This window comes from Lacerta agilis, chromosome 6, assembly GCF_009819535.1.
Source record: "Lacerta agilis isolate rLacAgi1 chromosome 6, rLacAgi1.pri, whole genome shotgun sequence".
Lineage (NCBI taxonomy): Eukaryota > Metazoa > Chordata > Lepidosauria > Squamata > Lacertidae > Lacerta > Lacerta agilis.
In genome coordinates, this window is record NC_046317.1 from 64,022,636 (window position 1) to 64,035,500 (window position 12,865).

Below are 12,865 nucleotides of genomic sequence, written 5' to 3' on the forward strand. Positions count from 1 at the left end.
TTTTCTCTTCTGGTGTTGCCTTCTTCTTAGGTCCTCTGCCTCCTCACACAGTGCATCTGTCAAACAAAGGGCAGACTGACAAGCTGAGTGCTTCCTGGGGACGCAGCGCAGGAAACCAAGATGGCTATGTACTAACACTCTATTATGCTGGATCAGGCACTGTGGCATCCAAGACATCTGTCATGAAGGATGCTACTAATTTCACCTTCATTGGCCTGAATCCAGGAAGTAAATATTTGCTAGAAGTTGCTGCTGTGGCAGGGCCTTACCAGATAGCGGCAGAGAATGTCAGTGACTGGACATGTGAGTATCCTAATGCACTTCTGCGGGTTTGTTCTCACTGGAGCAAAATGTGGATTTGAACCAAGTTGACTCCCCATTAATATAGGGGTGTCCATATGATGACCTCCCCATCCCAGCATGGATCTTTCCGCCTTTAAATGTGGGGTTTTCCCAACCTTGGAAACAGTCCAAAACAGCCAAGATAAAAAGAAACCCCACATTTGAAGGGGGAAATGAAAACACCCATTGTCTAGCCTCTGGGTTTGCATTTAAGCCTTTTATGCTGATTGCTGCCCCATAGAAAACAATTCAGGTATCAAGAATTTTAGTGTAGTTTTGACTGGGGAGTAATGTGTCTAACTTAAAATAAATCAGGAGTTCATTATTTTTCTGACTCGGGCCTTACTCCATACAAAAAAAGATGGTTTGTTCTGTGTGTGTAAACATTTTTAAAAATTATTCTGCTAATGCTAATGCTAATGCAGATAAAATCCTTTATTATTTTATCCATCCCGCAGAGGGTGGGGCTATGGTTTAGGGAACATGGGCCACACCAGGCCTGTAAAGTTAGCCAGTGTTCTGATACCCATTTTGCTAGATGGGGAGAGTTGGGAATCAGAGCCAGTGTATGACAGGGGAATCTTTCTCAACCTTACCTAGAAATGGCAAGCATTGAACCTGGGAATGTCTGCATGCAAAGCAAATGATCTATCTCTGCACTATTGCTCTGCCATTTTGCATTCATAAGGCTCCGTATTCAATTCCTAACATCTCAGTAGAGGTGCTAATCTCAGCAGAGAGCCTCTTCCAGTCCAGGACGATACCACAAGCACCATTGCTCTGACTGTTGAATGTGAATGGCCGCTCCTCTAAACCAACTCTCTCCCTGTTTGTTCTCCCCAATCCCAAAGCAGATGGCTCTGTAGTTTTAGTGTCTAACTCACCCTCTCTTGCATTGTTTTTACACCACAGATCCTTGGGTTCCCCGGAAACTCTCCATAAAGGCAGAGAAGGGAAACCCTGCACTGTCTGTGTTCTGGGCAAAGCCCCTCAGCAAGCCAGAGCGCTGCCAGCTGCAGCTGTGGCATCCAGGCAACAGCACCATGCTACAACACCATGCCTTGACCCAGTGGCAGGTCCAACATGTTTTCCAGAGACTGGTCCCAGGGAGAAATTACTCCATATCCCTCAACTGCATCGCTGGACCATATACGAGCAGCTCTGAGACCGTGGTGATGCCAATAGGTAGGTCCTAGGGCAAGAGAATGTGGCAAGAACTTGCAGGACTTTTATTTTTATTGCATTGGCAGTGGCAAAGTCTTGAAGACTGTGTACATGTGCCACCTTCTAATTTTCTCTGGATAAAGTCTCAGAGGACTGGTATGGAAGCAGCCTCAGAGGCAATGCAACCAAACACATTTATATTATCCATTGGTGAGATTGCTCACTGCTTTCCCTTTAGCATAAAGGCTTTCTTCAACATACCCTCGGCTCTATTATTCCCCGAGGGGTTCTGGTGAATCTTTCATTCCTCCAGGAGAAAATCCAGAACTCTTTTCATCATAGGACACTCTCATGCATCAAGCTTTGTGCTTGTCTGTCCCTTTTTAGTTAAGAAATCTTCACAATTTTGTTCCTCTTTTCGTGGAGTTAACTTCACCCTTCTTAAAAGTTACGTAAATTTCCCCACTTGTTTGATGGGTCTGGTAGGCTACAGTGTCCTACTGCCTTTAGCCTTCAAAGTCAGTTGCTCTTGGTCATTTGTTAAATTGTGCTCTGCACCCGCCCCCTATATGGCAGTGGGGGAAGACCAGCTGCATAACAATTTGACAGAGGGCTTAATATCATAGAGAGTGGGCAAAGAAATATGATGATGACAAAGCAACAGTATCACTGATTTTTCTTTTATAAAAGCCCCAATATTCAATCATTCCTCTTCTTTCACTATCAGCAGCAATGTACTGTATGTTTCCTGTTGTTAGTGTCCTAAGGAACTCTCACCTATGTACTTGTAAGGTCCTCGGTTAGTTGCTCATGAGTAAGCAGGCAAAACTACAAGTTTCCTTTAATAGTTTTATTGTGCAAACTATGTACAGTGCAGAGCTAATAAGTTTATGTCTGTATCAAGCATCGTCAGAATCAGGGAATGGCCCCTTCCGGTTCTGACCCCAACAAAAGAGTTTCGTTATATGGAAACCCTGCCTCCCATCCTTTCATTTCACCCCTCGACGCCTTTGGGGCGCCGGAAGCTGTGTGTCTCCATCGTCCCTTGAGCTATGGGAGTGCAAAGTCTCTCCAGCATCCTCAGAGCCTCTTCCCTCCATACCCTGAAATGCATGTCCCTCCCTGCTGAAAGCCTCGCTGCTTCCTCTGCTGCCAGAGGAGGTGCTGCTGGTCAGGTGGGGCCAGGGCTCTCTGTAGCATCCTGAGAGCCCTTCTACCACCTTGCGCTGCGCCAGGGACAGTTCCCTGACAGTACTCCCCAGTGAAGACACAGAAGCAAATTACTTCTATTCCCCAGAACAGTGGGACCAAAAGAAAGAAATGTGAAAAGAGAACGAGAAACACTAACAAAAACGCAAAATATATATGTCTCCATGCAATGAACCTATAAATTATACTGCCCCTTAAAATTTATGAACATCTCGCTTATCTGAGACAAACTGTTCAGGATTTCAGATTCCGTCCTTCCCAACTAGGCTTCACCTTCTGTGCTAGGCCTGATCACCACAGCAACAACTGTGGGATGAAGAACTACTCCCTTCTGTAAATCAAGGACCATATCCCAAAGTGGTGTAGGGGAATCTGTTGCAACCATTAGCCACCCTATGATGTGTCAGAGTGTGTCTTGATGAGCTGAGGGGAGTGCCTCCCAGAAAAACACACCCAGGGCCACCACAGCCCACCTCATGCTATGCTGGATGTGTGCTCATCACAGAGACAGCCAAGCTGTGTCTGCTCAAGTTTTTGTGTTGTGTCTCTCCAGAGCCCACACAAGTGAAGGACCCACTGTGTCTGCCTGACAGCATGAGTATATTTCTGAACTGGACCATCCCTGAGGGTGATATTGAGTCTTATAAGCTGATGGCGAAGGAGTTTCCCCGAGGAAGCCAGCAGCAGCCTGTGCTTCCTTTGGCTGTTTCCAGGGCTGATGTCACTCTGACAGAACTGTCCTCAAACACTTCCTATCAAATCAGCATTAGTGCTGTGGGCAGAAATGGCATCTCAGGCCCAGCCGTGACACTGCTCTGCAATACATCTTTGGAAGGTACGTGTCTTCCAGTCTCTCCGTTGCCACAAGTTGGAAGAGCCAGTGTGGTGTAGTGGTTAAGAGTGGTCGACTGCTAATCTGGTGAACTGGGTTCGCGTCTCCGCTCCTCCACATGCAGCTGCTGGGTGACCTTGGGCTAGTCACACTTCTTTGAAGTCTCTCAGCCCCACTCACCTCACAGAGTGTTGGTTGTGGAGGAGGAAGGGAAAGGAGAATGTTAGCCGCTTTGAGACTCCTTTGGGTAGTGATAAAGCGGGATATCAAATCCAAACTCTTCTTCTTCTTAGTGGTTGAGTAATGGCTTTGGATACAGAAGGTCACAGGCAATGGCAGCTGGTAGATCCTGGGGGCGGTAGGGCAACTAGGTGAGGCCTAAGAGGTTGCACAGACAGGATAGGGGGACAGTAAAGAGATGTGAAACACTGAACACTTGAAATATGTTATTTAAACTTTTTAATACCTCTTCCTTTCTGGCTTTCTGATGCAGTTCTCCCGCCTCCTGTGCGAATGGACACCCCCCAGTTTGATGCCAGTTCTAGAGTCATCATCTCCCCTGATATGTTCAGCGAGGAAAATGGCCTCATAGAGTATTATGGAGTTGTTGCCACCACTAATGAGTCTTGTAAGTATCTGCAACCACCATGGGGCATCCTTGTGAGGGGATTCATGATCCACCCCCCCCCCCATGATCATAACGTTGCAGTGCTTCTCTCTCTGTATCTCCAGTGTTGAGGCCCACCCAAGACATCATCTCCCACACATGGTATGACCACTATTATGGGCAGGAAGACTCTTACTTGGCTCTGTTGGTGCCAAACCCATTTCATTTCAATGACAGCACCAGTCCCAAGGCCTGGCCAGTGACAGTGGGTGCAGACGAATGCAGCCGCTCTCGAAAGACCTGCAATGGAAAGCTGAAAAAAGATTCACAGTACAGGTAAGAGCATAAGAAAGTGCCTAAACGGAACACTAAAGGCCTATCTGTTCCAGCACAAAGTCATGTTCCCTGGTTCACTTGGGAAGCTCATAAGCAGGCATGACGTAAATGTTCCATCTCCACACCCAAAAAGATCAGCTTGACCATTGGCCATGCTAGCTGGGGTGGATGGGAGCTGTGGTCCAATAACATCTGGAGGACATCATGTTGCAGAAGGCTGGTAGAATGTCTCTGAACATGGAGGTGTGAAATTAGGCAAGCTCAACTTGGAACAAACTAAGCTCATTCTTAAGTCTTATGAATCATTGCATAGCTGTTTCAGCTCAGCTCTGAAAGTGCTATAGGAATAAAATTTAACCACTCAGGAAAAAAGAATAGAATAGAATAGAATAGAATAGAATAGGTGGGTGATGATGGGATACAGCCCTGAGTCATCCTTTATGTCTCAGAGTAAATGCACCTTGTGGAGTTATTGGAAAAATAAGGGGCAGGAAGAGAAACATTTACACTGCTGAACTATTTGAAGGGAAGGTGAGGTATAAATGTAATGGAATAAATGAATAAAATTCTCCATTTTGTTCTGTTATAGGTTCAGCATTGCTGCCTTCACCAGATACAGTGAACGGGCTCCTAAAGTGTCATTCACAGCATTCTCAGGTGAAATATGTCTCTTCATCTGGTTGCATTCTGGATTAATTAAGCCTCTAGTTTCTTAGCCAGTTTCACTAGGTCCCTTTTTGGCACCTCCTGTGTATCTTTCAAAATGATGAACAGTACAATCCTACACATGTATATTCAGAAGTGTACAGGAGTGCAGCCTTCTTCACAATCATATTAATATGTTAATCTTGATGCTTCCTAAACAGTGAAGTGGTGGGTGGCAGGAATTCCTGGTGTGTGCTATATGTGGGATAGATTTCCATGTAAGGGATAGTCTCATGGCTGCCTAAACCTCTGGGTAGAAAGGGAGGAGTCTCATATAAACTGTACCTTTCACTGTCTTTGTGTTCAGCGGCAGACACCTCAGCATCCTCTGCTGCTTTATCTGCCCCAGTTGTGGCTGGGATCATTATGGGATTCCTCCTGACAGTCACAGCAATTGTTGGATGGGTCTACTGGAAACATCTGAGAGCAAGGAGGTGAGGACAATTGCAGGGGTTGCTGCTTTGGAAGGAATGATACAATGCAGGATTTTATTATTTGGAGCTTGCCTGGAAATTAGCTGGCAAGCCTCGAGTAAATCTAGGGTGCTTCCAGAAAAGAGCCTTCTTGCATTTTTTGGTCATCGCTTTCCTGTTTTTTTGTTGCATGTGGAATTCACTAATCCTTCCAAATCACAAAAGGCATTTCATTCCTTTTATGGCTTTTATTTTTTCTACCATGCCACCATTTTGCATCTACATCAATGAGCATGATGGGATATAGCTGGATTTCTCTTACCTCTCCCTCCCATATTCCCTCCCACTGAAAATTGCTTTCTTTTTGAGTACAAAATGGCCCTAGATAGACTCTCTGAATGTTTCTAAAATACACACATTCATAATATCCAACAGGCGAGAAACTATAGGCAGGTTTCAGCTAACAAATCCCACTAGAAGAAACACATGCAAGTGTTGGCATATTAAGCTGAGCAGCTGCGCAACAAGAAGGTTGAGGAGACTGTAGAGCAAAACTAGGAGTGGTTTTAATGAAAAGCAAAAATAACAAAAATTACATCAGCTAACATTACTTTACAGAAACATGACCCATACAGTGACCCACCACCCAGGGCACTGAGAGAGGTACGCAGACCTCCTTATATACCGTACCCGATTACTGGCACGCCCAAATCAAGACAAACTCAGCATCACCTGCTGCACTGTCCCACAGCTGGAAAACTAGGTCAATTTACTTCTTTCATTCTCTTAAAGAGATATTTTTGTGGAACAGTAATGAACCTTGAATTAACATCCAACATATTCCCTCCCACTGAAAATTGCTTTCTTTTTGAGCACAAAATGGCCCTAGATAGACTCTCTGAATGTTTCTAAAATACACACATTCATAATATCCAACAGGCGAGAAACTATAGGCAGGTTTCAGCTAACAAATCCCACTAGAAGAAACACATGCAAGGACTTCCACCATCCCTGGCACCTCCCTATTGACTTGGGGGGCAGGGGAACACCCAGGGCAGTGCACAAGGCAAGGAAAGGGGTGGAGATCATTCCACCTGGCACTGACAGAATAACCAACAACATGTGACATTGAAAATGCCCCCTGTTCATGCCCACATTCATGTTTTCTCAACATATAAAAGTTTGGGAACACATGTAGTTCTCCCCTATCCAGGAGAGTCAGCAGTAAACAAGATGCTTGTCTCCCCACTAGGAATTAACCACCTGCATGTATGTGCCTTGCTTTCAGAATGAAAAAGGGTAACATCCCCCAAGAAATGGCCACGTACAGCCCAAGGTGAGTGAAGCTACTCTCGTGTCTCCCTTGCCCACTTAGTGGCATCTTCTGCCACAGGATAGGCTACAAGCCAGGCTTTGGGGCAGGAGGAGTTGTGGGTCTGGTCATTCCAGTCTATCCTGGCAAGGAGGTGTGGCACCAGCTCTCCCTCTAAGGGCTCATCACATGAGATTTCAGCTTGCTCTAGGCTGAGTTGGTTTTCCTTCTGTGTTAGTCCCAGAAAATGAGGCACAACATTAAAAAAAAAAAACTCCCTTCCCACCTCTTGTCCTGCAAGGAGATTCCTGTAGGGATGGGTGAATCTTCTGCAAAAGTTTTTTATGTAATATAATGCATTGGGTATGCTATTTTCAGTAATATGTGAATCTATATGCACAATTTCCCCTGGCATGTGTATTTTGTACATGTTACTTGGCTGGAGAACTTCATGGCAGAATTCAGAGAAGGGTGACTTTCCCCAAAGGATGGCTCTTTTTCCGTTCATGTATTATTTCAGAATGTGTATTAGGTAGATAAGCATTTCTCCCCCATGCTTAGATTCAAGCCATACCTTGAAACTGAAACAAAATAGGAAATTCTTTCCAGTAGCACCTTAGAGACCAACTGAGTTTGTTCTTGGTATGAGCTTTCGTGTGCATGCACACTTCTTCAGATACATAACTTGAAACTGAAGTTATGGTGAATTCTCATTTCAAACAGGGGGCTGGTATGCTCCTTTGGCTACTATAACAGTTTGCCATACGCCTGCTGATATAACTTCTATTACAAAAGAATGTTTCGTCTTCGTAATTTGAGACTTATCGGAAAGGAACTTGAATTTTACCTAACTTGTTGTGTATGTACATTGAACCACCCTTTCGGTATCTTCATTCTGCCTAAAAGAGGATCCCTGCAAAGCACTGCTCTCTCTTATGTGCAACTTTATTTCTTGCAGAAATACCCACCGGCCAATCCCCATACAGAGTTTCAGGCAATATTATGAGACAAGGGCAGCAAATTCCAATCATGGCTTCTCTCAGGACTTTGAGGTAAGTGCTCCCCTCTTCTTCAAATTTAATCCAGGCTGACTGTGAGGCCACGGTCAGACAACATCATCGTTGAACGCAGGCTGCAGAATTTTGCCAGTTTCATGTTTTTATTAGAGCTAAATTTCACTACCTTTGAAATATCCATCAGAACCAAGGCAGGTGAGCGTGAAATGTTTCTCCTCTCCTCCCAAATCAACATAATACTGAGTAGCATGCAGTCTCCTTCTTGTTACTTGGTGTCAGTAGGTGCTAGTTAACCTAGAAGGAGGAATATTTCTCTGCCAGCATGTGGTGACTACTATAAATTCAGGCAGAATAGAGGCTATGTTCATGGCACCCCCAACCACCATTATACAGTCGTATCTTGGAAGTCAAACGGAATCTGTTCCGGAAGTCTGTTCAACTTCCAAAACATTAGGAAACCAAAACACGGCTTCTGATTGGCTGCAGGAAACTCCTGCAGCCAATTGGAAGCCACAGAAGCCGCGTCGGATGTTTGGGTTCCAAAGAATGTTCGCAAACCGGAACACTCACTCCGGGTTTGCGGCGTTCGGGATCCAAGGCATGACTGTAGCTTCAAATATCAGTTTAAACAACGGTCAAACCAGAAGAGGCCACGGTTTTAAAATAAATTCAGATAAAACCAAAATGTTGGTTAAAAACATGGATGATCAGTCGAAAAATTTGTTAGAAAAAATGTCTGGTTTGAAAATGTGTAAAAAAAAAGTAAGATATTTGAGGATCTGGCTGACAGCAAGAAATTGCAATTTATTTGAAAATAATTATATTAAATTGTGGAAGGAGGTTAAGAAAGAGTTGAAGATTCAGGAGAGAATGAAGCTCTCCCTGCTAGGTAGAATTTCAGCCACTAAAATGAATTTACAGTGGTACCTTGGGTTAAGAACTTAATTCGTTCTGGAGGTCCATTCTTAACCTGAAACTGTTCTTAACCTGAGGTACCACTTTCACTAATGGGGCCTCTTGCTGCCACTGTGCCACTGCTGCACAATTTCTGTTCTCATCCTGAAGTAAAGTTCTTAACCCGAGGTACTATTTCCGGGTTAGCAGAGTCTGTAACCTGAAGCGTCTGTAACCCGAGGTACCACTGCATTGCCCAGGATGCTGTTTTTATTCCAATAAATCCCAATTGTAAACAATTCAGGCTGCTTCAAAGAATGGAAAAACAACATTTCTAAATTTATTTGGCGGGGGGGGGGAGCCAAATAAATTGGCTTTCTCTGACCTTGATACCAGACTTGAAAGTGGTTTGTTTTAATTGCGATAATCTTTTGTAAGCTGCTTTGAGAGCCTCTCAGGCCATAAAGCCGGGAGATAAATATTCTAAAAAATAATAATAAATCCCCTTACTTCTCTATGAGATTGGGACCTGGCTCAAACTGACACAGGGGATCTCGCTGAGAAAAGTTTTCTCCATCTGTCCCACAGGAGTTGAAGGAAGTAGGGAAAGAGCAGCCAAAAACGGAAGCTGAACTGCCTGCTAACATCTCCAAGAATCGATACCCTCATGTTCTACCATGTAAGTTCTGGACAGAATTATGTAGAGCTAATTTGTCCCCTCTTCCTAGTTGGGTTATCTTGGCAAACTCCCTTCTCTGGTTGGCTTCATGCATTTTACAAATCTATTGGATGTTGCAGTTTTAGCCATTTCCTGTCCCATGAATTGTAACAGAGCTGAAAGACGGTTGGCTACTCCTTCAAGCAACTTTTAACCCCTGCTCCCCTTCCTCATCCTTTTGCCCTTTCCCCTGCTTTACCCCCACCCCCTGAACAAGTCTCCTCCGTGGTAAATCCCACTATGGTGTGCATTCTTGCGTCTGCATGTGTGTGAGTGTAACCACGTGTATGAGCTGTATGCCTGGCGAATGCGTGGTGGAGTGGATGTGTGTGCGATCTGTACATGTAAAGTGTGCACACTGATTGACTGATTGATTGATTGATTGATTGATTATTTAATTTCTGTACCGCTTAATGGTCTATCTGTGTCAGGAGGAGTGTGGTCAAGCTGTTGGACGGTTGTAACGCCTGCTGTGGCTATAGCGACCGATGCGGGAGAGTCATGTTTTGTTGCAGCTAGGGCAGATGAAGGCATCCGGTTGTGCTGCTGCAGATGCACCGTCTCTGCGCTTATCCCAGCCATCATTCCTCCTCTGGTCACTGCTGTGGATACACGACCTGATAGCCTGTCTCCGGGCACTGTGGTCACCTGCAAGGGATTCCCACACAGTGGGGTTAATGTTGCCAACCTTCGCATCACGTTTGCACACAAAAAGCAGAGAATTGGCTAAACTCTTCCACAGGGCTGCCAAGCTGCAACTTGGAGAACCTGATTTCACCTTACCTTCTTCCTTTGCGTGCTGTAAAGGAATATTACAGTCCTCTGCAAACAGAAAGATCAGAGGAGAGGAGCACTTACTTCAAAATCCTAAGAGAAGCCATGATTGGAATTTGCTGCCCATGACTCATAATATTTCCTGAAACTGTGTATGGGGATTGGCCGGTGGGTAAAGATGCACATCAGAGAGAGCAGTGAATTTATATTGGTTTATATGTATTAGCAACTTTGTGTTTAATGTAACATTTTTATATGTAATTGTGCAGATGATTACTCCCGAGTGAAGCTGAGCCTGCTGGATGAAGAACCACATTCTGACTACATCAATGCCAACTTTGTGCCAGTGAGTTCTTTGAATATTTCTGTAACCTCACTGGCATCTCATAGGAAGGCGCAGGGTGTTAGGGCACCTGCAGCAAGATCTTCACATATGACTCCACACAGAAATGAAACCTAAATCTCAGGAGGCCTGGTTGACCATTAGAATACTCTGCAAAGTTGGGAACAATATTTGATTGATTGATTTACTGAATCTGCATCACTATAGCTTCAGTTAGGACACAGCAGGTATATCATGTGGAGCAAATAGACGTTTCTAATAATTGTATTCTGTCACTATATTGTTAGAGTCTTTGGTTTCTGTGGAATGATAGAAAATCCAGTTTTTCTTTTCTTTTCAGTAAGTAGGAAGGTAATACAAAAACAGACAAGGATAAAAGGAAAACAAAAGATGGGGAGGATGGGTCAACTGAGCAAGGTGTCAGAATATCATAACTTCCACATGAGTGTAAACATGGTCTAAAAGCAGACTCAGGCATGGACTCCATGTTTTCCTCAGTCCAAATTTACTTTAGTCCATCTCTAGGCAAAGGGCAGAAGAGAAGCCACAGATGTCTCTCAGCTGCAAGATGGGCCTGGCTTCATAAACTGACAAAGACGGATGAAAGCAAATTATATTATGTCACCATCAGTCTTGCCACCCACCCGCAGCTTCAGGGGGGCTGTCTACTTTTAAAAAAATGTAATCACCATATGAACATTCATACATTTATATGCATCCCCTTTTGATTTCTTAATAAAACTTTACCAGTTCAAAACCGCTCTGTTGATTGAAACTGGGTAATATGTCCTAGTGACATTGCAGGGGCCAGCCAATCACCACCATATGCGGCTAGCTTCTTCTTCAGACTTGCAGAGCTCTTTCCCCAAGAACATGATTGGGTTTGGACTGAATGGAGCGAGGGCACTCCCTGAGCAGCCCCATTGCTCTAAAACTTTCACTTGTCTTTCCTCTTTCTCCTGCTATTTACAGCTGCATATTAAAGAGCTTGGATGTTTCCCTTATGCCTCTCTGGTGATTTATCCAGGTAATGGCTAGAAAGCGCATCTTTATGTGTGTGCATGCAGCACTTGTATTTGCACACCCAAATCTGCCTTGTGTGTACATGGTATGCGTGCGTAATAGCACAGCAGTCATGTTTGCATGCTTGTGTAAGAACACTGTGCTTCATTTGCACGTTAACATCTAAAGTTAGAAAACAAGCCTCTTTAGCACAAGAGCACCTGTGTCTCCTTTTCAGGCTGCATTGGCTAAAATGTGTGTACCTGGCTGGCCGCTACTGGAAACACAATACTGGAGGAGATGATCTGTCTGATCCAGCAAGGCTCTTTTTGTATTTGTAAAAATGTGAGCAGCGGCAGGCAGTGGCAGATAAGGCAAAGGTGGCAGCCTCTCCTTTGCCAAACAAGGATCTGTGCAACTGCTCATTCCTAGCAGCCCCTCTTTCACTGAAAAATTGTTCACCATGTATGGAGAAGGGATGCTGCATACAGAGGACCAGAGGGCTAAGGGACAAAGGAGATCGGAGGCTAAACATTTCACATTCCTTTTGGTCTGGTCTGGTTTTTTGTTTTTTTGCTGTCAATACAAAGCATTGCTGGGGGACAGTGCATGGAGATGAGGGTTGTCGTTATAATATTTATTTCTACCTTGCCTTTTCCCCAGACAGGGACTTAAGGTGGCTCACGGATAAAATAGGAACAGCTAAAAACATAGGGGCGAAATTATTTTTAAAAAGCAATGAAACCCTAATAGAATATATTAGGAGTGTGCAGAGCAAGGAGTGAGCAAGTGCTGGCTGGGTGGCCATTTAGCAAGGGGCCGGGCCATGGATGTGGTGGCAAGGCCAGGTAGGGCTCTGGGGCAGGGAAGGATGGGGAGCCGGGGATGGGGCCTGTCAGGATACACCTGGGCACGACGGAGATCCCTGAGGAAGCTGGCACCTGTGTGTGGCCCTGTCAAAATTGTGTGCCTGGAGTCATGCCCCCCTTGCCTCTCCCACGCTGCTCCCCTGCCTGTGACCCTCCAAATGTTGATGGATTCTGTCTGCTATCAGCCATCACCCAGCATAGCCAATGATCAGAAATTATGGAAGCTGTAATCCCAACAATATCTGCAGGGCCACAGTTTCCCCATCCCAAGTGTAGTGACTTCTGCTGAGAAGGTACCTTCTTTGCTTTAGCTCTCTGTGGCACATTGT

General features: G+C 44.7%; 1 protein-coding gene across 2 annotated transcripts in view; it reads left to right on the top strand.

Moving 5' to 3' along the window:
• LOC117048808 (receptor-type tyrosine-protein phosphatase V-like) overlaps nt 1–12,865 on the top strand; it is a 57,269-nt gene that overhangs the window by 26,768 nt on the left and 17,636 nt on the right. For both annotated transcript variants that reach the window (XM_033153109.1, XM_033153110.1), the window contains exons 14-24: nt 31–303; nt 1,255–1,527; nt 3,269–3,550; nt 4,041–4,175; nt 4,280–4,490; nt 5,080–5,147; nt 5,503–5,629; nt 6,897–6,944; nt 7,879–7,972; nt 9,419–9,509; nt 10,592–10,668. In XM_033153109.1, the coding sequence (XP_033009000.1) occupies nt 31–303; nt 1,255–1,527; nt 3,269–3,550; nt 4,041–4,175; nt 4,280–4,490; nt 5,080–5,147; nt 5,503–5,629; nt 6,897–6,944; nt 7,879–7,972; nt 9,419–9,509; nt 10,592–10,668 (1,679 nt within the window). The remainder of the gene's footprint in view (nt 1–30; nt 304–1,254; nt 1,528–3,268; nt 3,551–4,040; nt 4,176–4,279; nt 4,491–5,079; nt 5,148–5,502; nt 5,630–6,896; nt 6,945–7,878; nt 7,973–9,418; nt 9,510–10,591; nt 10,669–12,865) is intronic.